We start from the raw sequence: 27,840 nt of genomic DNA, 5'->3' as shown, positions 1-27,840 counted from the left end.
GCCGCCGCCGCCTCCCCGCGCCCGCCGTGCGGCGCGGCCCCCATGGCGGTGCCGTGGCAGCGCCGCCTCGCGGCCGGCGGCCGATGGAGCAGCTCGAGCTCGAGCTGGAGCGAGGATGAGGCCTCGGGGCGGCGCGCGCAGGTGGCCAAGGCGCGCATGCGCGTCCGGGCCCGGGTGCGGGGGCAGGGACGCCCGGCGCTGACGGCCATGGAGCGGAAAGGTGAGACCCGCGGCGGCCCGCACGGCACCGCGGCGCGCCCCGGGCAGTGCTCCTCCCGCTGTCACTCAGGTCTTTCCGTTCTCTCCCCTCAGTGCTAGCGCTGCAGGCCCGGAAGAAGCGGACCAAAGCCAAGAAGGACAAGGCCCAGAGGAAGTGAGTGCGGCCCCCGCTCCCCTCCAGGCGGCAGCTCCCGCCGCCTCAGCGCTGCCTCCTGCCGCCTCTTTGTTACCGCCGGCCCTGCCCGCGGGCACGGGGCTCACGGGGCGGCGGAGCCTGCGGACCCCTCGGGCTAGGCGGGTGTTGGAGGCGGCTTTAATTGAAGGCACGTTCCGCGGCACGGGCAGGCGGCTGGTGGCCCGGGGCGGCGGGTTTTGCTGCCCCGCTCTCCGCCGGGCCCTGCCGCGGGTTCCTGGGCGGGCTGCGGAGCGAGCTGCCGGGGTGAGGAGGCTCCGCGGCCCCGGTTTTCGGTGGTGAGCTGCGGTCGTGCTCAGCCGCTTCGGGCCCTGCTGTGTCCCCGCAGACCCCGTCCTTCAGCCCCGGGCTGTGCATGGGGGCTGCCGGCGGCATCTCCCTTCTCTGACCCCCCGCCAGGCAGCGTAGTAACTACTGCCTTTAGGAACCAGCTTCTCTTGAATCTTTCCCCACCGCACCTCGGCTTTTATTATTTAATCTCGCCGTAGGAACGCTGTGATGTGGTGTTGACTTCTTTTTCTACCTTTGATGCTCTCCTGTGGCTTCTCCTACCGCAGGAATGTCACAAGCCTTTATATGTGGTGAGCTTTTGAATGCATATATAAAATTAAAGGATCTCAAGTAAGCACTGAACAGTGGCTCCCACCAGACTGCATTAAGTACTGCCTTCAGTGCTGCTCGGGATGCCTTTAGAGTAGAAGGCGGTGGAAATCTTAGTGCCAGTTATGTATGTTCAGTAAAATGCTGCTTCTTTGTGTAAAAACTTGGGTACCTCAGGAGGTTTTATACTCGCTGGGGCTTAAAAACAAAGGTATTCAGTGAGTAAGGCTTTGGGAGGGAGCTGGAGATGGTTTTCTTTAATGCTTTTTGGGTAACTTCCTCTGACAAATCATGAGGATTTAAAATACTTTCTGAATGTCTCCAGCAAAGATTCAGCTGGTTTGAGATGGAGCTTCTGAGGGGTGAAGAGCATTAGTTAAACTCCAGGAGTGCCTTAAGTTACCGTGCTGCTTTGTCTGTCTTCCTGGTATTTCTTGATGGCAGCATTAGGATAATTTCTTAAGAGCTCTCCTCTTTCTAACCACGATCTGCATCCTAATTTCTGAACGAATATTGTTGTTTAATTCTCTGTTACTTTTTCTTGCTTGGCTGCAGACACACAATACTGACTGCCCATAGAGTCCTGCAGCTGGAAAGACCCATTTCTGTGTCAGTTCTGAGGTTGCTGAATGGTAACTTTCAGTTCTGGCTGGTATTTTAACTCCTTTTAACCTTAAGCCTTAACCTTTAACCTTAAGCCTGAACAGGTTAACTGCACTGCTGCTTAGTTGGTGGGTTTACCACTAACCTTGATTTGAGTGAAGAGCTAGTTGTAAATTCTGCATTTATCGTCTTAAACATCATACTTCAACTCTCTTTCCTGGTACTGTGAGTTTCTTGGATCCTGCCTCAGGAACTTGCATGTACTTTTTATGTACTTTATGTTGTACCACAAAAAGAACCCAGTGTCAGCCTCTAACTTCAGGTGTAGCTCCACAACATTTATGCTATTTAAATACAAAGCTGTTCTAGTTAAATCTTCTAAAATAAGCGTAGTTGGGTTGTTGCAAGATTTTTTTTTTCTATAAAATATAAACTTGAAACCACATGGAGCATCCTTTTAACATCTAATGTTCCCATGTAGTTGGTTAGATCACATACATGTAATTTTTGCTGGATGAAGGGCAGTAAAAAGCATGAAAGGACTGATTTTAAAAGGTTAAGATTGGTAAGTATTAGGAATTATCTTTTTATAGGTAACTATAAAAATGCAGAGAATGTTCTGAAGGGATTTCGAGCAATTCAAAATAGCTTTCACTTTAGAAATGAGCTACACCTGGTTTAAGTTTCCCTGTCCACCCAATCCAGTTAAAACCAACCAAAACACCAGCTTGGATAAAAATAATCAAAATGGGCTGTGTATAGTACAAACCAAGAAAGTTAGGGCTTTTTTTCATCATTCACAAGTTAAAACTGCTACTATTTAGGTTCAGACAAAACCAGCCTAAATTGGCTATTTTCAGAAAACCCTTGTAAATACTAATTAAAGTTCCATCTAGATGATGATGGTTTTTTTTAATGTGAAGGTCAATCAAATTCTTCATTTACCACAAATTCAGGATGTTCCTGTTTCTTCCCATCCTTCCTGTCTTAAAAGTTTTATTTGGTATCAGTGATGGAGTGAATGTCCCCCTAGGATGAGGGGAATGGCTTTAACCTGCCAGAGGGGAGATTGAGATGAGCAGAAGCTCTTCCCTGTGAGGGTGCTGAGGCACTGGCACAGGGTGCCCAGAGAAGCTGTGGCTGCCCCATCCCTGGCAGTGTTCAAGGCCAGGTTGGACACAGGGGCTTGGAGCAAGCTGCTCTATGGAAGGGGTCCCTGCCTGTGGCAGGGGTTGGAGCTGGAGGAGCTTTAAGGTCCCTTCCAACACAAACCAGTCTGGGATTCTGTAAGTGTGCATTTGTCCTCACGTACTTCTCTGTGGAAAGGGCACAGGCGAGGTTTCTTGATAATGCAAAGGAGAGGTATCCGTGTCTTCTCACCTGAAATTACCCCTAATCTTTTGGTAGTCTGGCAGAACCATGAAACCAGATGTCTCAGATCTGCTTAGGAAGCTTCTGCTTGCCCACCTCATTGGTCCTGTGGCTGTAATTGTGGAGTTGGAAGAATATAATTTTCAGTTTCTTCTTATCTCAATCTTTTCCATAAAAAAGGCAAGGAATTAGGATGAAAATTTCTTTAAATTATTTTTGGAGATGAGAGGCAACCTTCTGCTAGTCTTTTCCTTAATACTAAGAACATCTCAGGAAATCCAGACGTCACAGCTGTAGTTGCTAATAAAGCCCAGGGAGTTTGATACATTGGCTACTGTGGTATGTACTGCTGCCAGGAAAGAGCTTTGCTGAAAGCTATCTGGGGTAATATTTGATGTGTTAATTTATCATTTTGTGAGCATCTTGGGCACTAAAGGTCAGTTGATTCCCAAAGGTGCTCAAAAAAAGCCCATCTTTTTAAAAGGAGCTTTTAAAAAGTATGCTTCCAAGCTTTTTTCTTACTAGAACTTTAATTAAACTCTTCCAACAGCTGTATCTGGTGAGGTGCATCCAGGTAGTAATTTTTGCCCAATTGTCCGTAATGCAGGAGATCCTTGCACTTTGAAGCAGTTAATAGTGTCTTTGAGGTTTGGTGTTGGCAGACAAATGCGATGGGCCTATTTACAGCCGTCCTTAGGAGGGTGAAGGAGCTGCTCAGTGCTGGGATTGCTTCTTGTGCTCCTTTTCGTTGTCTGACTTGTAGGGAAGTGAGAACAGAACTACTCCTGTGTTGTGGTGGTGTGTGAGCAGTGCTGGATGGGGACATCCATGAGCGCAGCAGGAGGAAGGAGTGATGGCAGTTGAGCAGTTCCGCCTTTCCGTCACCACGAGGTGGCTGCTTCTTGCTTTGCAGGTCCCCATGCCACGTGTGTGCGGTAAGGCAGAGTCTGCTCAGGAGGCAGTGCAGGCAAACAGGAGCTATAAAGCTTGATTTTTTTATTTTTATTTTTTTTTAAAGACCCCAAATGCTGTTTGGAGGGGATTGTTGCTTGGACTTAGTTCCTGTATGGATATAACGTCCATTCCTGGTTGAAGTGATACTGGAGCATGCCATCTGCATGCTTTCATTGCAAAAAGATTAATGTCCTGTGTTCTAAGGCTGTTGAGCTCTGTGAACCAAAGCCTGATACATGAAGAAGATCTGGTACTTCAAAACTGAGCTTCTCTTTGAAAAGACAAGCTTCTATTTGAACTAAAATACAAATACAGGTGTACTTTACCAATGGCTTTATTAATTTGTAATACAGTCAAGCATGTTTGACTGTTAGACCACAACTGCCAGTAAAATACCCTAGGTTGTTTTGGTTTTTTTTTTTCTGTGTTGTATTTTGCAAACCCTGAGAAGCTCAAACTATTCTCTTTGTCCTAGGAAAAAAATGAGGTTTTAGATTACTGCTGAGATTAAGACCCAGAGTTTTAAAAACAGGCTAAAAAACCCCATCCGGATTCAAAATAAAACAGCCAAGAAACTGAACAAAAAGTTCTGTGTTATACCTCATTTTCTCTGAAATGAAGAAAAATAGCATGTTACTAGAACTGGGCTTACAGAGCTGTATGATGTGTAGGTGACGTGTGCGTTTTTGGCAGGCCCAAATGATAATGCTGTTTCATCAAGTCCAGTGTCTTGCTTCAGCAGTGTCTTTTGTTCCAGGAGAAGCTGGCTGACTCGTGCACAAACCCAGCAGTTCTCTGTAAGGGATGTTGAACCAATTGTTCCTCAAAGCAGAATGTTATTTCTGTGAGCCTGCATAACTACAAAGGTAGTGGCAGCCCCCCAGTTACAGTGTGTGGCTTGTTCTGGAAACTCGAGCTGAAGTGCTGTCTCCTAATTCTGTGTGTGCTGATGAATTTATTTAATCCTTTCTTACAGATTTACTGAGTTCTATAAAGAACTCGGTTGGTCTTTCTCATTTCTGAGTTCAGTTTCCTTTTGTTTCAGAAGTGTTGTTTTTCTGATCTTTTTTGCTGTTCTTGTATTTGAATTTCCTAAAGAGCAAGTTTTCAAGTGAGCTCTTCAATATGAGCTTAAAAGATCTTGATTTTCAGTCCTTGTTTTTTCACTGGCATTCTTCAGCTCCTGGAGATTGTGTTGAAGTGCTTCTTTTCCAGACAACACTTCTTCCAATTCTTCTTTTAAGAGTTCCTTTTTCAGAATCCTGAATCAGGGATCTGTGTTGTATGTATTGAGCTGCATTTTCTCCCTCAAGCTTCACAACAAGTGGTTGCTCTGGCTCCCTCTACCGCTGGAGGGAGGGCAGTGGCAGAGCTGAGTTGGTACCGTACCCCTGTTTTACTTCCTCTTCCTTTTCCCAAATGCCTGCAATATCTGGTATTTTCAAGGAACTGATCTCCAGTTGTCTGCAGTCTTCTGGTCAGACTTGTGACACGCAGTGAAGCCTCACTTCTTTCTTCCTCCTCAATAGAATTGCTGTGAAGAGAGACAAGGAAGTTGGTGATTTTTCCATCTGTGCTGTCTGGGGAGCAGAAGGTTCTGATCAGAAGTCTGATACTCCTCAGTTTGTTATTGCATCTCTTGCTTGCATTGCTTTCCTGCTGCCTTTGTGGAGCCCTGGAGTTCTGATAATCCTCTCATATTCTTCCTCAACTTCCTTATTCAGAGCTTGGCCTGCGATCAGGATCTTGGATTATGTTTTCCTCACCTGTCTTTCATAATTAATATCAGGGCTACATCTTTCATAGCTCTTTTGAACATAAGTTTAAGGTAGAGTCAGAATGCATCGCCCACAGGATTTTTTCATTCACACACAGAAGTGATTATCAGACTGTGACAGGACACAACTGCAGATCTGCTGGTTTCCATGGAAGTCCCTTGGTTTGGAATAGCTGGAACAGCAGACGGTTTTACAAACAGCTTGTTTAATGCTTGTGTGGGTGAATGGGTACGGGGAGCAGGAGACTTGATTGCCTGTTATTTGTGTGCAGTGCTACTGTTCTGTGAAATTACTACCTATGTTCAAGACTGAACTCCCACGGAGCCACTGAACAGAAGTATGTCTTAGTACCTCTGAGCACTCTTCCTTCAAAACTAAACGTTAGACCATTTCAGGTCTTCTGAAGGTCTCAGCGGTGGTGTTCCCGTAGCCCTGGGACAGCTGCCCCACAGCAGCAAGTATTGTGCATTTGCCCTGCTGGCAGAAAATACTGGTTCTGTATTCGGAAAATTGGGATGCGAGAGTGAATGAGTGGCAATAATCACAAAATAATGTGGGTTATAGACTTTTAAGTCTCCCCTCCTAATCTGTGATTTATAATTCCCTCAGATCCCCTCAAAACCTTCTTGAGCAGAACGGTAAAGTGTATACAAGCAAGGAAAATACTTTTATCAACTCAGACCTGAATTCATAGTGAAAGTTTGAGTCTAAGCAGTACAATATTTATCAGTCACTGGGTTTGCCATCAGATCTGTGTGTAAGTGCTGGAGGCTGGCACCAGAAGCAGTTGTTCTGACTGGGAATGCCTTAACATGATTCTGGAATTACAGGCACACTATAGCATAGTAACGAGATGCAGTCTGACAAGCATACTGTACTTAAATAGGCATTGTCTTAATGCGTGCATGTGAAAGTGGGAGAGAAATTTGAAAGCCTGGCTTTTCACCATCCCATAAGGAGCCTTTTTTCCCCCCTATTTCCCCAAATGAAAATGATCTCAGTAGCACTTGGAGCAAGCTCTGGCTGCAGTGGGTGTGCAGCCCTGGTTATCCCTGGCTGGGTGGTTGAGGTGGAAAGCGATGCAGGAGTCCCTTAGTGTGTTGCAGGGCTCTTACCTGTGTCTCCTACAGTATGAGCTGGATTCCTCATTAGCCTTGCATTCCCTGAACTGAATTCTCTTTGGGGATGTTTCAGGTGTGTCATTTGAGCTTACAAATAAGGAATGACTGTTTGTAAAGATTATGCTGCTGGTGGCTTAAAAATCACTTAGGAAAGCAGACTGGCATCATCCCTGCAAGTGTCAAAGAAACTGAGGTGAAAAGGAGTCCAAGTATCTCTTTTGTTAGCACATATATAAGTATGTTCGATGTGAGAAAAGTAATTTGGATTAAATGCTGTCTTCCTTGCTTGGAGGTGGATGGGGCTCTGCTTTTGTATCTGCTCAAAGCAGGTAGGTAAGTAGTATGGGTGGTGATACTTCTGCCATTTTGGGGACAGGGAGAAACACTTCCTGTACAAAATAGAGTTTTGAAGATGTCAGTGTTAATGCTCTTGATTAAGAGAATGAAACACCTCTGCAAGTGTTTTATGTAAGTTACCGGGCTAGAGAAAACAAGTTCTGAGGTTTGGTGGTGAAGTTGAGACTTGACCACTGTGATGGCTTCACTGGCGATCTATAGAGGCAGCCAAGGGGCCCATGCTGGTGCTGCTCCACAGCACCAAGAGCACTACTTTTCATTCCACTGCCTCTGCTAACAGGCATGACTGCTATCCCATCTTCTCATCCTCCTGATGCTGTTGGTTCCACCTCAGTGCAAATCTGTAAGAATACACATCATTTTTAATCACTTTTTACTTTTAGTGCATGGACCAGATAAATGATTCTGTGGGAAACTGGCAGGAGAAACTCTAGAAAGAAAACTCGAGACTCTTTGAACACTTTTTGTAAGGAATAAGTGACTGACTGAAAGCTTAGTTCCTGCAAATACCTGTTGCTGTCCCTGCTGGGCATTGCAGGGGGGACAGAGTTGTCAGGTGATAGATTCAATCAGTGTGGAGCAAAATCTTGTCTACAGTGGAAAATACTGCATGTTGTTAATACCTCTTCTGATGTTTGTCACTGTGAAGCTGTTAAATGCTCACTGAAATTTGAACATCCTTTTAAGGTGAAGGTATGTTAGATCTACAGTCAGATGAAATCAGTTCTCCTTGGTTTAAAACTGCAGGGCCAGCTTCAGAGTGTCTTTCACTAATACACAGTCCTCCACAGCAGGGAAAAATCTCTAAATGACTGCTTGCCATGTCACGTTGTTGCTGACATGTTTCCCCTATCACTTGCATAAATGAGCAGGATAAACAGGCACAGGAAATGGCTGGTTAATTCTACATTGGAGGATGATGATAAGTGCCTGCTACTTTGAAGAACCCTCAGTTCACCCTTTTTAAGGGAGATTTGACTCCTTCGTCTGCTTGTGTTGTTACTTTTAAACATAAAGGATCAGTTTTGTGTGTAATGCTGGATGGGGAGGTTTGGAATTACATCAGAAAATGACTCTTTACTTTGAAGGCCCTTTCTCTCCTGTGTGATCATGCTGGCATTTCTGTATCAAAAGGGTTGTACTGTCAGCAATTACCATGAGCCTTGTCTCCATCCACGCTTTGAATCCAGTGGACTATTGAATAGGCAAATAAAACCGGCTTGTTCAGGAAGATGAAGTGAAGTATCTGACTGAATTTCTACTTTCATTAGAGGGAAGATTGAGACAGGGTGTAAACATCAGGAGGAGGTGAATCTCTGAGAAGGAGATGAATCTCTTTATGCTCAACCCCTAACATGAGTGAATTTGCAGGGAGATCAGTGGAGAGCACCCCCCAGCCTTGCTGCAAGGCCCTTCACCTGCAATGCAGTGCTGTGCAGCTGCAGCTAGGTGGTGGAGGCAAATCCCTTTTCTCTCTCACTCTTGCACAAAGCTTTGCTGCGTTTGAGAAGAACCAGCCCCTCTGCTTGCCCTTGATGTCCCCCTCTTCCTGACCAGTGTGGCAGCTGGGTTTTAATGGCTCTTTCCAAAACTGTTGGGCTGTCTTCAGGAATATCTTTATCAATGGGAGGCCGTGCTTCATGCAGGTAGGTTACCCTCTTCAGTTTTTTCTTCATCTTATGAATTTGCACTTCTTCAGGCATTCTTGAGAAAATAAGGACTTTTGGGAGGGTCTAGATATGGATATAGTTAGATATGAATAAAACACTCCATAAAAGATCTAGCATTTTGCTTTCCGTGTTGTTTTCCTTAAGTAAAATACTGCTCTATAGTTGTAGAGAGACCCTGCAAATACAGTGAATTCTGATGATGAAATAGCACATTGAGAGAGCGAAAGTAAAAGGTGATCAAGATGTTCATAAGTAGAACAGAGATGGCTATGCAAAGAAGTACCCCAGAACACTTGATTTTTTTTTTTTTTTAATGTGTAACCATTTTTATAGGCTCTTCATATATATTATGTGCATTTTGCAGTGTTGCTGGCAGCTGTATCAGTTGTCATCTTAGAATACAGAGTAAGGATTTTTCTGATGTCTTTAGCAGCCTTTTGTGCCTCTTCAAATACTGTGTGTATGAGGAAGCAGATGGAGGAGGGCTGTGGTTTTGTGTGTCTGTTTTTCGTTGGTATTAACACATTCTGCACTGATCAGATCTCTGTCTGCAGCTGACATGGTCACTTTGGGGAAGAAGGTGGTGGGATGTAGTAACATCTAATGAATGTTCACAGGGAGGGAGAGGAATGAGATTTGTTTTGGTGGTGATTTCATAAAGGAAATAGTACAGTAAAAATGTATGTGACCTAAATGTAGCTCACTATTACATAGTTGGTATAATAGATGATAATATAGAAGCAAAATGCTTTTGGATCCCCAGGACAGCCTCAGATGCATACTACAGGGTGTGCAGGTACAAGGCTGTCGGCAGCACGATTCATCAGCCCTTTCTGAGAGAATGGGGTTTAGTGCTTCCAGTAACTTCTTCCTTGATGCATGAAATTACTATTACTGCAAAGCACTCAGGCTGTGGTTTTTCAGGTGAATATTCTTTTGAATCCACTCAAATCCCTCCATCTTCGTCAGTTACAAAAGTGAAGATCTTTAAATGGTGTTTGGAGAAATACTCTACTGCTTATGCTATGGGTGTGGCTACTGGCCTTAAATACTCCTTTCTATCCAGTTGTGCATCCTGGCTTTTTACCCTGTCAATAGGATCCTGTTATATAGGGAGCATCCAGTCTCACCTTCCACCATTCTGTCCATGGCCCTTTCTTGCCTTTGCTGTCCGCTCTTCATTTGTGGACAGTTGACTTTATTTGTAGCTTAGTCGTTCCCAGAGGAATGCAGCACTTGTAAAGCAGCATTTGACCTCCAAGAGTTTTCCCCTCTTCCCCAGTTTCCTTTTACCTACCCCTGACTTGTAATTCTGTGGCTCATGGGGGCAGAAAGTCTAAATACTGAATATCCGAGGGCTGGCTCAAGCTACCGGTTGTTAATATAGGTCTTATTAGCCTGGCAGCAGTGGAATGGACTGTCTGGCAGGCTTGTTTTATTGCTTAGGATCACTAATCTGAGTTGCTTATCTCTACCTGAATTAAGATATCAGCAGGACTTGCAACAGACTGAAAATAAATGGCGAGTGGTTTAATTGTGCCCAGGATGACCTTTGTAGCTCCTCTTTACTTAATGAACTTCAGTGTCAGATTGTAAATGGCTACAGATTCAGTCATGATCAAATTGGAATGCTCGTTTCTTCCTTTTTATGCTCCATAGATATTTAAGATGGCCATAGCCTGAATGGTAGTAATGTATTTAGTGTATGAAGTCTCAGCAGAGTGCATGTGTAAACACTGAATCTTCATTCTGCTGTATAACTAGTCAAAATTGAAATACTAGATTTGTCCTGTGGCATAAGATCAGTGGGACCGCCCTGATATGATGTGCAGGGCTCCAGCTCTGTTATAAGTTACAAGAACTGGTCCAAAAGCCCACATTCATTAGCATATCCACATCCATTGCTGTAAAGAAATGTGTTGCCCACCTCTTTGGACAACTCCAGCTTTATTTAATATCTCATACTTCTAAGAAGAAAAGCTCAGTGTATCCTGCAGTGCTTTGCCATTAAACCTTGCCAATGCAACTGGACTGTAGGCATTGCTTTCATGTCCTTGCTTCAGACAAAAGGGTAGTGAAGATTAAACTTTGTAGGCATTTAACCATTCCCTGTAATGCTGAACCCAGGACATAAAGTAAATAACTTACCTAGTTTAGCATTACCATTTCAGGAGCTTTTTTGCTGTAAGCGGTGTGCTACCACAGAGGAAGAGTTGGGGTACAGGGGATGTGGGGATGCCGTAGCTCAGGGAACTTGGCCACAGCTCAAATGCTTTGAGAGCAATGAGGTGGCCTTTGCCAACGTGATCACGAGCAGGAACTTGGAGTAACACATTTGGTGAAAGTTAAACACACAAAATTAATGTTTTTGTTTATAAATGTGGGAGTGGAAAGAAAATACCACCTTGGTGCCTGATCTCAATCCATCTGCAGTCACAAGCTCTTTGAAGGGTTGACAGAACATCTGCTCTGTGGATTCCCACTCACCACAGCTCAGACAACTGTCACCAGCTTTAGACATGCAGTGAAGAGGCAGACTAGGGATGCAGCCCACCACACTGAGAGCAGGAGAAAGCCAGCCCAGTATTGTGGGGTTTAGAGTTCTGAAGTGTTAGAAGCAGAAGGATCATTAAATGTTCATTTGATCTCAAAGGTGAAAGGAAAACGGGACCAATTTCTAAAACACCAGTTTGATTTTTTTACCAAAGGAGTCAAAATTAATTAATGTTAGTTTTTAAGATAACATTAACCGGCATTTAAATCTTCAGCTCTTATATGAGGTGACATCTTAAAATATAAATCTACTTTAGAGAAATCCTCACTGAGAAGGGGTTCAGTAATGCGTTGGTGGGATTACCAAGCTTTTTAACTTGCTCTCTTTTTCAGTCTTTTCTTTGTTCCACTTTAAAAATGAAACTAGGGCATTAAGTTGTATTTCTCACTATTATCTGAAAAATTGTTTGTGTCTACTTTTATACTAGCATAGGAGTAAAAGCATTTAAATGTGAAAATAGATTTCTGGAGGCTGATAATTGCATCTCCTCCATTATCAGCAGTCCCTGATGTGAAATGAAAACTACTGAACTAAAGAGTAACGTGTGTGAGACATGCAGTGTGTTCTCTTTCAGACCCGACACTCAGCATCGGGGCCCTGCTGCTCATTCAGAGAATGATATTCCAGAGCAAGAGGAAGAAATCCTGGGATCAGATGATGATGAACAAGAGGATCCAAATGATTACTGTAAAGGTGAGGACTTGCTTGTTTCAGGACAGGATTTTCAGTGTAACCAAAAATTTCCTTCATTTTTCCATCTACTGTAGAGAATGAAAATAGACTCACTCTAACAGTTTTTTGAAACTGTATGACAATAGTAATGTTTTTCAAACTAACCTGAAAAGGAGGAACTATTTTCCAGGGTTTCCTCTGCTATCAGTCAATATTTGAGTTGGAGCTGGTTTTAATGAAGGTATTTAAAGCCGTTAGCTTTACCTCTGTGCCAGAGGGCTTTCAGAATCAGTAAAAGCAAGTAGGCATTCAGTTCCTTTTTGATTTTCATCAGAAAAAGGACACTTAAATCCTTCAAATCAGTTTCAAATTCTTCATTGTTTTCTTTTGAAGATCATCTTTGTACCATTCTTCAGATAACTTTGTGTCTGCAAATATAGGCTTCCACTCTTTCTCAGAGTAGAAACTAAATACAGAGCAAATGGAAACACCACAGTATATAATTGTATATCAAAAGGGTCAGACTGGTTTTAACACAGCAAATACTTTAAAAATGACAGAACGCTGATCATACAAATTTAACTCATCAATTACTAGAAGCTTGACTATGTGCCCCCACCTCCAAGTGCTTTGTAAGACTACTTCTGTGATACTCTATTGTAAATATAAAGGCAGGGAGAAGCATGTAACAAATGCCATATATATGTATAAAAAATGCACAGTAAAACAGCACAGGGACCTCTAATTGCAGTGTTTCTTCTGCTTCAGTGCTTTACTTCAAAGCATTTACATTACTTCTGGCATGCCACCCAAGTATTTGTGGGATTTTGTTAGTTGTAAAGCAGGTGGGAAGAAGAAAAAGCCATTGTGTGACTGCAGTTGGTACAGCTGTCACTGTTGTAACTGAAATCTTCAAGTGAAGAAAAAGGACTTCTGCTGCTGGAGCTAACAAAGTAATGGATAGTAATTCTGCATTTTGTTTATGAACCAGCCAATCAAGAGAGGCAAATCTTCCTGACAAAGCACGTGTTTCATGGGTGGTACTTGCTCACCACAGTTGAATAGTAAGTGCCTGGAATCAAGGGTGCAGTTCCAGGTTCTGGCAAAGATTTATACCTTAACAGTCACAGTTCATTCTCTGTATTCTGTTTCCTGCAAATTCTGTTGTCTTTGTGTCTTTGCTTCTGTCATGGAATCCTCCTGCATAGTCAGCAGCTTGGGAGATACTGGGGGTACAGGGAGGAGACTTTTGTGTTTGTAGTCATGTTACATGGCAAAGTGCCTTTCAGTCAGGAAAGTAGTTGCAGGGGGAACTCCACTGGGGTCTTGAGTTCAGTTCTCTTTCATGTTATGAGGACAAAGCAATGCTGGTATTCAACTGTAAGATTCTGCTACTGAACCTCAGAAGCAGTGCTTTCCAAAGGTGCTTAGTTCAGTAGACTTCAGATGCTTTCACTGAAGAAATGCTGTTTAGTGGTGCTACAGTGATGGCCTACATTAAAAATTGGAGGAAAACTTGGTCATTCTACTTCAATTATATTAAAGCTTTTCAGGCAACCAGAGGGCTGTTGGCAGCTCTTCTTCTGGCATGCTTTATATTTATTCCAGTGAGATGCAGTTAAAGAAACATTTGCATTTGTTTATATGATTAAAAATGTAAAACACATCAAGTCTGCCTCAAGTGGTGATGCTTGTTTCACAGACTGCTCTTCAGTGCTTGTGAGATCACTTCATAGAACTTTCCCACTGTTTTTCCTAGGTGGTTATCACCTGGTGAAAATAGGAGATCTCTTTAATGGACGATACCATGTGATTCGGAAGCTTGGATGGGGCCACTTCTCCACTGTGTGGCTAGCCTGGGACATCCAGTAAGTCTTTCTGTTCTAGCTGGTGTTTCTGGTGGGAATGCACATTCTAACACAAGAGTTTCTTTCTGTATTCTGGGCCCCTCAGTTCAAGAAGGACAGGGAATTGCTTGAAAGAGTCCAGCGCAGAGCCACAAAGATGATTAAGGGAGTGAAACATCTCCCTTATGAGGAGAGGCTGAGGGAGCTGGGTCTCTTTAGCTTGGAGGAGACTGAGGGGTGACCTCATCAATGTTTACAAATGTGTAAAGGGTGAGTGTCAGGATGATGGAGCTAAGTTTTTTTCAGTGATGTCCAGTGATAGGACAAGGGGCAGTGGGTGTAAACTGGAGCATAGGAGGTTCCATGGGAACATCAGGAAAAATTTCTTTACTGTGAGAGTGACAGAACACTGGAACAGGTTGCCCAGGGGGGTTGTGGAGTCTCCTACATTGGAGATATTCAAGGCCCGCCTGGACAAGTTTCTGTGTGATGTACTCTAGGTTACCCTGCTCTTGCAGGGGGGGTTGGACTAGATGATCTTTTGCAGTCCCTTCCAACCCTTGGGATTCTGTGATTGTGCATACAAGTGTGCAAGAGGGAATTAACAGAACAAACCATATGTGTGGAAAGAGTGCTTGTGTGTTTGGCAGTCTCTGAACTATTATTTTATGAGAAATTACTATTAAAAAAAAGACTCAAAGACAGTCTTCATGAGTGCTTAAAACTTATTTTTCCATGATGCCTTAAATAAGTAGCTCTCTTGTACGCAGAAGAGTTAGTATAATCCTGGAAAATAAGTTCTTTGAGCATTAACAGTCTCCAATTTACTTACTCTGTGTGTGTAGAGGGAGGAGATTTGTGGCAATGAAGGTGGTGAAGAGTGCAGAGCACTACACAGAAACAGCACTGGATGAAATCAAGTTGCTAAAATCGGTGAGTGCCCAAGAATGGGGTTCTGATGTTTTATTTTATTTTTTACTTCTTTGGGGGAGTTCACATTTATCATGCTTCATTCTGGATCATCTGGCTGCAGAGAAGTTGGAGAGCAACCTAACAGTAATGCAGTTGATCTGACTTCAAAATATATTCTGGCCTGGTAATTACCTCAAGAAACACAAACCTCTTTTATTTTCTCTGCAGGTCCGCAACAGCGATCCCAATGATCCAAGTAAAGAGAGAGTTGTTCAGTTATTGGATGACTTCAAGATTTCAGGAGTTAATGGTTCTCGTATCCTTTTGAGAAATAAAGGCAAAGAATTGTATAAAGATGGGAGTTAGCTAGGTAGCTGTCACATCAGGGCTGCTGCTCAATGTCCAGGCAGCCCTTTCACTTCCCAAGGAAACCTGCTGTTGAATTACCTGCCTCAGAACTGCCTGCTCAGCTTGAGAAGGATCATTCAGTCTGACATAGTATGTGCAAGTGGTGGAGACTGCACTGCTTAGTTATGCTTTGAACAGGAGAGATCATGTTAACATGAGGGTGGCTGCATCTGCTTTCCGATTGAGGACAGAATGGCTCTGTCAGAAGAGCCGTTCTGTCACAACCCCTCAGTTTCACAAGCAGCCTGGTAATAACCCCTTACTGAAATAAAACACTATAAAATACTAAGAGCAGTAAGTAAAAACAGCAAACACATGCACACTGTAACTTGATAGTAAGGTGGGTTTCTAGTTATGAAAGCATCTTACCTTGGACTTCATAAAAATTTCTAGGAGATTTAAAGTGTATTGCTTTGAAAATCCTCTCTAGTTCTGTGAACAGCCTTCTTATGGGCAGTGATTTGTGGCAAGTCCCAGTAGTGAACCCTTAAAATTAGAAAGTTGGATTTCTGTGCTTGTTGCCCTTGAATTTGATTTCAGTGAGCTGTAGGCTCTAAACCTAACACTTCTAGAAAACAGTAGCCCCATAATGTATCTCCTCTATGAACTTCTTTCTGGTATTTAGCATCAAGTAAATGTTGAGTTCATCTTGAATTTATTTCACTCTTGTGAAATACTTTCTGCCAGTGTAGAAGAAAAGCAACCTAATAAAGTGGAAGTTTAGCTTCTAAAGCAAAGGCACAATAAGATGTCACTGGAGTGACTGTAGCTGTTCAGAACTTATAGACAAAAGGCAGATAATGTAAATATTGTTGAAGTTGAGGCTTGTCAAAAGTTTATTTTGCTGGTAAAGAGGCAAGGGAGGGTGGAGAATGTTGCAAAGAAACTTATGAAATGCAAATTTTATTATCTTTTCAGGTAGTGCTGGTACAGAATGATCTGGCATTAAGTTTTGCCTGGGGCAGGAGCCTAGGTTGTTCCAAAACGTACACTCTTGGCTGGAAGCTGCCTCAATACTAGCAGGAGCTACTAATGCACACTTGCTTGTGTAGCTGGCTTTCGCTCAAAGCCAGAGACTGCTGCTGCTGTGTTAGGACCCTTGTCCTAGCCATCTCTATCCCTCTGTGCTTTACATAACAACACTTATGTGTGGGACAGGGTGATACTGTTAAGGAAGGCAGCTTGTGTTAGAAGGATGAGAGTTCTTTAATACAAAGCATATAACTGGTATGGTTTTCTTTTGATCCTCAGTCCTGGGACTTCAGGGCTCCTTGCTTCAGAATTTCCATCTTTTTCCTTGACCAAGCTCCAGATATCTGTATGGTGTTTGAAGTTCTAGGGCATCATCTTCTGAAATGGATCATCAAGTCAAATTATCAGGGGCTCCCACTCCCTTGTGTCAAAAAGATCATCAAACAGGTCAGTTCCTGTTCAGTTCTGACTGCACTGTTTCACTCGACCCAGTGAGAACTCTTTCACTAATCCTCAGTTCGAAGAAAACAAAAAGCACTGGTATCTTTCTCATGCAAAACAAGTCATTCTTGGGTTAATATTTTCTTTCTCTACTGCAAAAACCTGTTATTTTCTGACACTTGAACCATGGTGGGAGGCCAGCTTTGCTTTTAACCTTTTGTTACCCTCGTTATTCCTTATAAGTGCAGATATTTTTCTTTTAAACTCTGTCTCAGTAAATATGGTGCTTAATGATGGAAAGAGCAAGAGAAACCTGTTCTTCATACTGGATGGTTGCCTAAGAAGTACCACACACTTACATTGAGGTGAAGGGGTGGAGGAGAACATGATTTTATTGTAGGGTGTTAAGATTAGATTTTCAACTATGATAAATTATGAGAGTAAAGAGACAGTATTTTAAGTTCACAGCTAAAATCTATATGTGAATCTTGTATTTCCTGGAACTGAGTAGTAACCACTGATCACATTAGCTCTAATCTGGAGTATTCTCACAGAAGCCCTTCAGTGGTCATCTTAGGCTATTTTGAGTTTCCCTTCACTCTCTGTTTGCTTGTCCTTTGCTTTTTCTAAGGATCAGTTTCCCTCTCTGCAGGTTCTTCAGGGTCTGGATTACTTGCACACAAAGTGTCGGATCATTCACACTGACATTAAACCTGAGAACATTCTCCTGTGTGTGAACGACCAGTACATCCGCAGGCTGGCTGCAGAAGCAACAGAGTGGCAAAGATCTGGGGCTCCCCCACCATCCGGCTCTGCAGGTGACTTTTCCTGCAAATTGGTGCTATTTCCCCCCCCCCCCAAATTGTCACTGCTCACACTAGGGAAACTTCCTGAGTACGGTGTAAAAAAGATGATTTACCTGGTGTTTTTGCAGAAGTCTGGAAAACTTGTAACAGAAATGGCTTCCTTAACGTGAAACATCCCTAAAGATCTGAGAGCAGCCTTTCTCTCATTCCCAGTTCCTTCTGTTTCTCTCCAGGATAAGCATTGTACCTGTGACTAGTTGTGAAGAACAACTGCAGTGTGTTGGAAGGCTGTTAGTCATAATCTTACAATCCTAACATTTAGCTGAGCCCATCATAGCATACCTTAGGGAAGCTCCCTCAACTTTGGTATTTTAATGCTTTGGTTTGCATTTTGTTTTTAGTAAGATGCATAATACATGCAGTAAATGAAGCTGCATGACAGGAAGTTTAAGTCTGATATCAGTCAAGCAAGTCTATTCTCTGGAATTCTAATTATGCATTTCATGTTATTCTCTCTTTTTTTAATTCTTCTACTTCTGTAGAAAAATGAGCCTTCAAAATAACATTTGCTGATATATTTTTAATGTTACCAAACCACGTAGCAGATAGCTTACCTTTAAGATAAGAACACAGTTGCAGTTTTTACTTACAAACATACTAATTTACTGCTCTTCTTTCTCTTTCAGTGAGCACTGCACCACAGCCAAAACCAGTAAGTGTAAAAGCTTTCATGTGTAAGTATCCATCTGCTTAGAGTATCTACTGCATCCTTTTATAATGCAGTCAACATTAAGGGAAAGCAACCTTGTATCAGAAGGTAAAGTGATCTGTGTTTGTCACAGACATAGGCGGCAGGTTCAGTGCTGTCTTGGAGATGTAAGCAGTGTTAGCTCATAAAGCACCAGAATAAGTAGTCTTTTTGGTGGGCTCAGGGTATGTTGTGAAGGTGCCTTTATTCTGCTTAATTGCAATTCCTTGTCTGGAGAATACCACAGGTTTCTCAGGTTAGGACAGAAATGCATGTAAGAGCCATAGACAGCTGTTCCAAAAACCTTAATGTGTGCTTTTTATTTGGAAGAACTGTCTCCAGAGTTCTCATCCCAGACTGTTTCCTCAGATCTAAAATAAATTAAACTTGACGCATTTTAGATTTGCTGAACTACCAAACGTTCAGTCCAGTTTCTCTGCTTGCTTCCACATAGGCTGACAAAATGTCAAAGAATAAGAAAAAGAAGTTGAAAAAGAAGCAGAAACGACAGGCTGAGTTGTTAGAGAAGCGAATGCAAGAGATAGAAGAAATGGAGAAGGAAGCAAGCCCTGGGCAGACACAGCCTGAAGAAGAGGAAGAAGCTCAGAGCCCTCTGGAAATGCTCATAAAAGTTAGCCCACCAGAGGAAAATGCCATCAAAAAGACAGGTATGGACCTAAAGTATTGCTAAAGTAGCACAGTGTTGTCCTTTCACTTGTGCTGGCATGAATGAGCACCTTTAATAGAGGTGGCTGTTACTTAACCTGTTTCCATTGCATTCTGCCCATCTAAAGAGGCTAGGATATTTCCTATTAGAAACTGAATTCATAAATTACATGTTGAGAGCCTCCTACTTCTCCCTTGAGGCTCCCTTGAGCAACTTCAGCTATTACTTTTAGACTATGATCTTCTTTTCCACTCTTGCAGCTGAAGTTGTACAGGAGCAATCTGTTCTGATGGAAAGCAGTGTGGAAAAATGCTTAACAGAAATAAACTGCAATGGAGTAGTACAAATGGCAGACTTCCCAGAATCTGGCAATCAAGGATCTGTGCGACTTGAGGATGACCTTCATAATGCCAATGACTGTGGTGATCACACTCTTACACAGAAGAAGGAAAACTTGCATAGTTGTGATTACAGTCAGCGTAACGGTGACTTGGAGAATAGGCCTCAAGAAGCAATGTCGGACTCCTTTGTGCCCTTAGCTTCAGAAGATTCCATGGTGTGTCAGCCCACGTCCAATGAAGAGCAATCATTCAGTGAGCAGGAGATTAATCATTTGCAAGAAAGCATCCGAACAGAAATACCTTCAGAGGACGAGAATGAGAATAATAACCCATCAGACAGCAAAGGTATAAGAGGAACCCTGTAAGGGCTCCTTTCTCCTTGGTGAGGGAGAGTTGTGTTCCAACGCTTCAGGGTATTAATAGGAACCTCTATTCTGGAGGCTGAATGGTTTGTGTTGGAAGGGACCTTAAAGCTCCTCCAGGTCCAACCCCTGCCACGGGCAGGGACCCCTTCCATAGAGCAGCTTGCTCCAAGACCCTGTGTCCAGCCTGGCCTTGAACACTGCCAGGGATGGGGCAGCCACAGCTTCTCTGGGCACCCTGTGCCAGTGCCTCAGCACCCTCACATGGAAGAACTTCTGCCTTAGATCTAATCTAGATTTGAAGTGATCAGAACCATCTGTTTGAGTGGTTTCCTGCCAGGAGTAATTAACATGACAGTCCTGCTCCGAGGTACTCACTGTTTGTAGCTTCCATTTGTAGCTGTACCTTAGTTTTGACTATTGAATGCATAAGTATTCCCACTTTTAAATACCTATACATTTGTTTTTCAGTATAGGAACGTTTCCTCCTTTGTATCAGGTGTTGCTTATGTGATTTTCATTGTTAGAAATATAAGTCTACAAATAGTCACTGGCTGTTAAATTATGGGATAAATACTGCTCAGTGTGTTCTGATAGTTCTGAAAATGGAGCATAGGTAACTCCTCAGTTACTTAATACAAATAAGTGCTCTCCCAGAACTGGAAATGCAGCCTGACTGAAATAAAGCATAGGGAAAAAACCCTCTTTACTGCTTTTGTTTAAACATGATTTGTTTCTGTGGGCAAAAACAGTAAGTCTTGTGGGTTTAGGAGAGCATAAGACACAGTGGTGAACAGCACTTTAAATCCATTCCAGGGGTGTCTGTGCTAGAAAACCTTGAGCCAATTGCTAAACCTGTCCTTTTGCACTTTGAGTCAAGATCAGGCACAGTATATCTGCTTGGAGAAGGAAGGAGAAATTAACATCCACAATTCTTCCTGTAGCCTTTTCTTGGCAGATTACCGCTGGAAAGTTGTAGGGATGAAAAGTAGCAAGTGAAATTTAAACTTGAACTGCATTTAGTTGGATGCCCCTGCTAGATAAGCTTAGGTGTCTTTTGCTTTTCACAGATCTCCAAAGTTTTAGAGCTTCAGCTGGATGTAATTTACTGACTTAATATTTTGCTTTCTGTTGTGTCACTGTGGTTTTTCCCAATCTGTACCTTAACTCTTGTAACTGTGTACTACAGCAGTGAGTGATGGGTATGTCAGAAGGATGCTCTAATATGCGGACTCTCCTCCTTCAAATATTTAGGAAGACTTAAGGGTTGAGAGGGTTGTTTTGTTTCTGGCAATGCCCTTATTTAAATCTTCCTGTCTGGAAATGGACTTTTTAAGGCTGTGCAAAGAGCCTTGGAAACAGTCCCTCTCGCGTACACTTACTTGTCCTCCTGCTTTCTAACACCACTCGGGTCCTGATAGTGGAAGCTGTTCACAGTGCAGAGTGATTTTTATACCCAGGCTTTGGAGAGGGAAAAGTTCTGATCTGTGAGACCTTTCTTGTGTAGGGGGAGTGCAGTAAGATTTGGGTGACAGATGGTGACACTGTCCATGTAGCTTTAATCGGCTGTTGTACACATTGCCTCTAGGAAAATCAACTGCTGGGAATTTCCTTCTTAATCCTCTTGAGCCCAAGAATGCAGATAAGCTCAAAGTGAAGATAGCTGACCTAGGAAATGCCTGCTGGGTGGTAAGTGTGCAGTCTTTTCACATTGATTGTTTAAACCTGATAATTCATTCACAGGATGCCAAGATGGGAAAGAATTTGCAAAGTAGATCTATCTTAGACCTGCTTGTGAAGGTAGCGACAGTTTGAAACTACTTTGGGGAGCAAAAGAGAGGTGAGCAGGAATGCAATGAAAGAAATCATCCTTTAACAGAGGATTTCAGCCTGTGTGCCACAGTGGTCATTAGATGACTTGTGATACACCTGTGACCAGTGACACACATAATATGTAGAAATCTGTGAATATGAAGCTTCTGAAGGAGTCTGTTGTGCTCTTGGAGAAAGAAAAGTGCAAACAATTCCTCTGACATGCTGGTGCTATAGTTCATTAGCTTGTCAAACCTCTTCAGTGGATTCAGCAGTACATGAAACAGACTCATAGTTTTATTCTTTGCTTGTGCTTTTCTGCTTTTAGAGTTTGATGTTTCCTGTAGAAGAAATGTCTGTTTTTTCTTGGCTGCTTAAATGGCAGAATACTTCAGATCGTATGGGAGAGATGAGTCCTGAACTCAGAACTGCATGTCAGGCTTGCAGTGTCTGGCAGGGTGGTCTCTTACATTGGTGTTGCTTTGCTTTTAAGGTAGCTGAGTCATGCTCAGATAGGAGAAGGGTGTAGCTTCTCAGTCTTCCCTTATGCTATTTTTGTGGTTTGCTGGACTCATGATTGTCTCATGTAGAGCATTTGAACAGTATTTGTAGGAAGATAAATGTTGAATGAGGATGTATATTTCAGATGAAGTACCCTGGGAATGAGCTTTGAGCTACTCTGGCCTTCCAGGTTGTTGATTCTCCTCTTGTAAAGTCTCACAACTGTTCAGTAAAACATTTCTTCTGTTTAGCACAAGCACTTCACTGAAGACATCCAGACAAGACAGTACCGATCCTTGGAGGTGTTGATAGGATCAGGGTATAACACCCCTGCTGACATTTGGAGCACAGCATGTATGGTGAGTGCTGTCACTAGGGGATTTCTAACTGCTTCCATGGAGCACACGGTGCAGCTCTTGTGTGCTCTGGGCTGCTGAGTTACTAACCAAGCCTGGTGAAAAGCCCTCCCAGGTTTTAAGACAACTTCCAGACTTGATGAATAGCATGACTGCATACCAGAGTGGTTTCTTTATTTCCTTTGCCATATGTGGCTTTCCTTTTGGAAGTTAGTTTTGTTCTACAGGACCAGCAGATTTCAAAGATGATTGGAAGAACATGGCAGCTGTGCAGTTCTGAAGACAAGAGCCTTTCTGCTGCATCCAGCACTGTTACACAGATGTCTTCAGTACAATTTCATATTTTAATTATCTTCTGCATTTTTCATTGGCATGAATGGCAAAAATTTTGTATTTTAATCATCCTCTGCATGAATAATTGTATAATCTGAGTGATGCTGAGATGAGGTTGAAGCAGTTCCTGCAGTAGCTGGCAAATGTAGAATATGGTAATTACAAAACCAAATCAGTCTAGCCAGTTCCTGTGTGTACGTCTGGTGTCTTCATTCTGTGTTTTCTGCAAACTCAAGGCTTGGCTTTTACATTTTAAGCTTGGAAAATAGCGAGTGAAATCATTTTCAGTCTTGGACAAATGTAGCAGAGTATCTGATAGGATCGTGTTGACTCTGCAGAACCTGTGGCCAGAATCACACAGTGGCTACTCCAAGCGCCTGATTGAATAGTTTGACAACAGCAGTCTGTAAAGAAAACTTAAGAATACAGGTCAGAGGTTCTGTTTTGATTAAAAGTGAATATGTAAAGGTAAAGATGTTCTGGAATTTAGGAATGGTGAGTTGAAATGAATGTGAATGTTTTTCTCATTTAAAACATGGTTTGGTATCTAGAGAAAAATGTTCAGAGAATGACTGTTTGAAAAAGGTCTTTTTCTGTCTGAAATCCAGGGAGAGAGGAGAAACTTTGTAAAAAGGAAAAACAGTCTGGAGTTTGGACATCACATCATTTTTCAAAATGCTGTTGAGGCAAACAGGCTGAGTCTGTGAAATGCCTTTGTACCATTCTACACAGGATTACTTGATGCAGAGTTCATCCAAGCTATGCCTAGGATGGTTTTTACTGCAGCTGTTCAAAGTGTTGCTAAGGAATTGCACATCTTAAGATTATAATGGTGTACCAGAGTTCTGCAGGTTTTTTGCTTCTGGCCCACAGAGAGAATCAGAATCACCCTGCAGCACATCTCATTGTGTGAGGTGTATTAAAGTGATTTAACATGCTCCTTTCTGTGTGTTTAGGCCTTTGAATTAGCAACAGGAGACTATCTGTTCGAGCCTCATTCTGGGGAGGATTACTCACGGGATGAAGGTATGATTGTCAAAGTCTTTCCTTTTTCAAATGACACCTTCTCTTATGAGTTATCAATGCAAAGGCTCCTTGTGAAAAGATCCTTTACCCAAATCAGCACCAGCTGTGCTCTGTGGTAACGCATGGTGCAGTAAAGTCCATGTTCTTGTTCTGGTGTTTCCAGTCCCTCCTACTGCTTATTCTCTTATCATGCTTCGCAAAATGATCATTTTCTCAAATTCTCCTTTCCTTTTTTATTCCACTTCCCCCTTGACTTTGTCACTGCTTAGCGTAATCCGATTTCAAAGTGGATCTCAAAGTGATTTTTAAGGGAGACGATGTCTTTGTCCTTGTAACACAGAGAAGGAAACTGGGGCATAGAGATGTCTTGTATGAATTTGTCTCACTGTCTTTTCTCTTGAAAAACTGCAGATCACATTGCATTGATCATAGAACTTCTGGGGAAGATACCTCGCAAGCTCATTTTGGCAGGAAAATATTCCAAGGAGTTTTTCACCAAAAAAGGTAAAAGGAAACAAAGCAAATGTCACTTATCCCTCATCCTCTGTGCCAGATACATGAGTGCCTTGCTGGAAATCCCATTTTACAACAGATGCTTCCAAAGATGCTTCTTTAAGCCTTTCCTTTCTTTTATGAAAGACTTCATCAGTAAAACTACAGCTAAATACAAGGCATTCTTGTCTGACTGCTCAAGGTATCCTACATCCTACTGGACATCTTGATGTTGATCAAATGCAGCAGGTAGAAAAACAGTACTGTAGATACTTCTTCAGACTTGATTTGGCTTTATTTAGCTGATCTTTGTCAGTTGGAGGTGTTGTCTCACCTTTGAAGTCTTCTGTAGACAGCTTTGTCCCATTTCCAGCCTGCCAGACACCTAAACAGTGCCTTGCATCCTGTGCCATGTTGCTCAGGACAGATTATACCCCTATCATAAAGCTCTAAGTACCCCAGAAGTATATTGAGCCTCAAGAAGAAGGTAAAATACTTTTATTAAACAAAACAAACCCTTTTTTGTCAGTAGTATATTGCTTCCTCAGACAGTGCTGCATGTATTGGACAGACCCTTGGGCAACACAGTCTAATGTGAGGTGTCCCTGCCCATGGCAGGGAGGTGGAACTGGATGATCTTAAGGCCCTTTCCAGCCCAAGCCATTCTATGATTCTGTGTATTGCATGTATTCCACAGTGTTTGGCACAGTTGTCCACCATGTCAACTAGTGTAATTGGTGATTTAATGAAGCTAATATTTGCTGATAATGGACCAGAAATAGCAGGAGGGGAAGAAAAAGAAGCCATCAAGGAAGTACCTTTACAGAGCAGTCTTCAAAAGTGGATAGAAAGGGGGTTTAGTATAATTTTTCTTCCTCCAGCATGCCCTAGCATTTTGTGCTCCCTGTGCCCCAACTATTAGAACAGTTTCTGAGCTCAGTCTGTCTTGTTCACCTGTTTGGCCTATTTTGTTCAGCTGCTCTTTTCCCATGTCTCACACCACCTGTCTGTCTTGGTTTTCAGGTGACCTGAAGCACATAACTAAACTGAAGCCCTGGGGCCTTTTTGAAGTCTTGGTGGAAAAATATGAGTGGTCCCAAGACGAGGCAGCTGCATTCACAGACTTCTTATTACCTATGTTGGAGCTGATCCCAGAGAAACGAGCTACAGCAGCAGAGTGTCTCAGGCACCCCTGGCTTAACTCCTAGAAGCTTCAGCCCAATGCCACAGCACTACACTCTGGTTTACAGCATAGCCTACATGCACCCAGCTGCCCCTTCCCCAGATCTTCTTTTATCCTTTTCCATTTTCGGTGTGAAGCTCTTCCTTCAAGGCTTCCAAGATTTTAGATAAATCTAACCTGTTCTGCTGACTTTGCTTGTGTGACTCCATGGGGACTCTCCTCAGCCACTGGGCATCATCTGTATTTTGCCTTGATTGGACTTTGCCAAAGACTGATTGAGTAGAATATGAAATTTTTCCTTTGAGTCTCCTCACTGTTACGTCCCACGTGTTACAGCTCAGCTGTGCTCAGTAAGCTCCCTTAGCTAAATTTCAACTCTCTTCCCAGGGGAGGGATGTGAAGATGTGAACACCTCCTTATCTCCCTGAGTCAGGAGTCAGTTTCCCACTGTTGGCCCAGAAATGGGGTGAGAAATAACAGATGGCACCAAGGTGGCATTAGTTCCTTGTAGAGCAAAGGTCTTGAAATCCTCCATAGTTTTCAAGGTGCGTGCTGCGTTCTTTGCTTTCCACTCACATAATTTTAGTTCTAGTTGCTTAAACCTTTTAAAAAGAGCTATTTAAACCTAGGTTTTAGGATCCTTTAGTTCTTCCTCCAAAGTGCCCTGCTCCTTTACTTTATCCTTCCCTGTGCCCATATAGAATAGTTTGTGAACTCAGTGACGTTTTCTACTGCAATGCCTGTGCCTCAAAGGTGACAAGCAAAAGCTGGAACTAACTCCACGCACAATCCTCAGCATACAGATGGGTGCACCCTTTGGGTGTAGAGAGGGAGCCCTGTTGCAGGCAACTCTTGAAGCATTTTAGTGAGCTGTAAGGGTTTTTTGTTGTTGGTTGTTTTGTTGGGGTTCTTTTTTAATCCCTTAGTGGCACTTTTTTGCCTTGCTTGAGGCAGCTGCTGTATCCATGAGGCTTTCACTGAGGCAGTTTACTCTGGTTTTTAATTTCTGACCATTGTCTTTTTTTCCCCGAGTGGCATCTGTATGACAGCCACACTATAGCCCTTGACTTTCCAAATCAACCCTTGAAGGCCCAGTGTAAAGACCTTTTTTTTCGCTTGCTTCAGGTGCTGGCCTTCAGAAAGAACTTCCCAGGATGGGACTGCCTTTTATTTTCTGGGCCATTAGCACAAGGAGAGGTAGCAGAAGTGGACTTTCTCCATGTAGAACTGGATTAGAAGCTGGTTTTGAGTTACCCCAAGCCCAAATGTTCTATGGGGTTTCTGTATAAGCTCAGAGGGGGTTGGATCTAGTGAGGAAATGGGTTAATTTTAATTAAATCACTGTGGCATTTGATAGTTTTATGATGGCTTCCTTCTAGACTTGCTGATCCTATTACAGATTCAGTGCATCCTTCTCTAAAACAAGATTTGGCAGCATTGAGACTTCAGAAGCACTTCCTTACCCTGGACCAAACAGGCCTTTGGATTTGTGGTGGCACTCAGAGGCCAGAAGTCACAGCAGGAAAATGCTGGAGGCCACGTAGATGCAATCCAAGAGGATTACACTGCCAAAGCTGCCCAGACCACTGTTAATGTGTTGCTTCTGTATGAGTGTTTGGGAATCTGTTTTGTAAGGATCGTTGATTCATAAACCTTGGTGTCATTTAATCCACTTGAAAAGAGTTTCTCTGGTCCAGTGCCTGATTGGGCTTATAATGCAAATCATGCTGCATGTTCGTTTAGGGGTAGATCAGGTTCTCTATGCATATAATCTAAAATTAAAGGAAGGTCATATACCAAAAGAGTTTTAACCTGCTGATTTGACTTTTTCACTTTCACCTGGAGTTCTCCAGTTGTGTGTTCTTCCATACCTGTTACAGAAGGACTGCAGACAGGATTGGGTTCCAAAATACCTGCTCTCTGCATACTGTGAAGATACGTTGACAAATTGCAAACAATTTCTGTTGTCTGGAAAGCTCACCTGGTCCTGTGCACTTGAGACTGGCCCATTAAAGATCTTTTCCCAGAAGGGATCTGCACCTTCAGCTCCAAGAGTTCCTTCCCTCTGCCACACCAGACTGGAGGAGGAAGGTTCTTCCGATGATGGCCAAGGCTAAAGCCAGCTTGTGAGTTGAAGACCTGCAGAAGCCACTGTCAGGATTCAGTCTTGTACTGTGTGCTCATTTGCTTGGGGTTTGTTAAATCTCCAAATTGCCGTAAAGTGCTCACACTAAAGGATTTGTACTTGCTGTGTCAGTCTAAAACCTGAAGGAAAATACATTTTTATTCTTTCTATTTGGGTGCTTTGTCTTATTTTTTCCTTGTGAAAGCCGTAACAATAAACAGATTATTTAATGACTGAGCCCTGTTCCTCTTACGCTCCCTCTGTAAGTGTCCTTTCTGAGACATGGCCCAGTGGTTGCATTTTCTTTGCTGGCAAGCTCTTAGTTGTGATTTGCAGAATGAGACACTGGGAGAGGATGCAGGTGAAGATTTTGTTGCTGATACTATGATCCATTTTAAAAAGAGAAGAATAATCAA

General features: G+C 42.8%; 1 protein-coding gene across 2 annotated transcripts; it reads left to right on the top strand.

Annotated features, from left to right (window-relative positions):
• Positions 1 to 61: 61 nt before the first annotated feature.
• SRPK1 (SRSF protein kinase 1) lies at positions 62 to 27,594 on the top strand. 2 transcript variants are annotated; one of them, XM_062625596.1, is made up of 16 exons: positions 62 to 220; positions 313 to 373; positions 11,995 to 12,113; positions 13,852 to 13,960; positions 14,785 to 14,872; positions 15,080 to 15,167; positions 16,572 to 16,678; positions 17,325 to 17,490; positions 18,165 to 18,190; positions 18,681 to 18,894; positions 19,154 to 19,579; positions 21,185 to 21,285; positions 22,161 to 22,268; positions 23,555 to 23,624; positions 24,036 to 24,128; positions 25,140 to 27,594. In XM_062625596.1, the coding sequence occupies exons 1-16, from the start codon at positions 157 to 159 to the stop codon at positions 25,322 to 25,324; spliced, it is 2,025 nt and encodes a 674-aa protein (XP_062481580.1). In that variant the 5' UTR covers positions 62 to 156; the 3' UTR covers positions 25,325 to 27,594. The 2 variants fall into 2 exon arrangements, with proteins under 2 accessions (XP_062481580.1, XP_062481581.1); XM_062625597.1 differs by lacking the exons at positions 62 to 220; positions 313 to 373 and adding an exon at positions 8,585 to 8,842.
• The last annotated feature ends 246 nt before the right edge of the window (positions 27,595 to 27,840 follow it).

The sequence above is a fragment of the Pezoporus occidentalis genome, unplaced genomic scaffold (assembly GCF_034315485.1).
Source record: "Pezoporus occidentalis ecotype Australia unplaced genomic scaffold, CSIRO_AGI_Poc_V1 ctg280, whole genome shotgun sequence".
NCBI lineage: Eukaryota > Metazoa > Chordata > Aves > Psittaciformes > Psittacidae > Pezoporus > Pezoporus occidentalis.
This window is presented reverse-complemented; position numbering and strand designations above follow the sequence as displayed.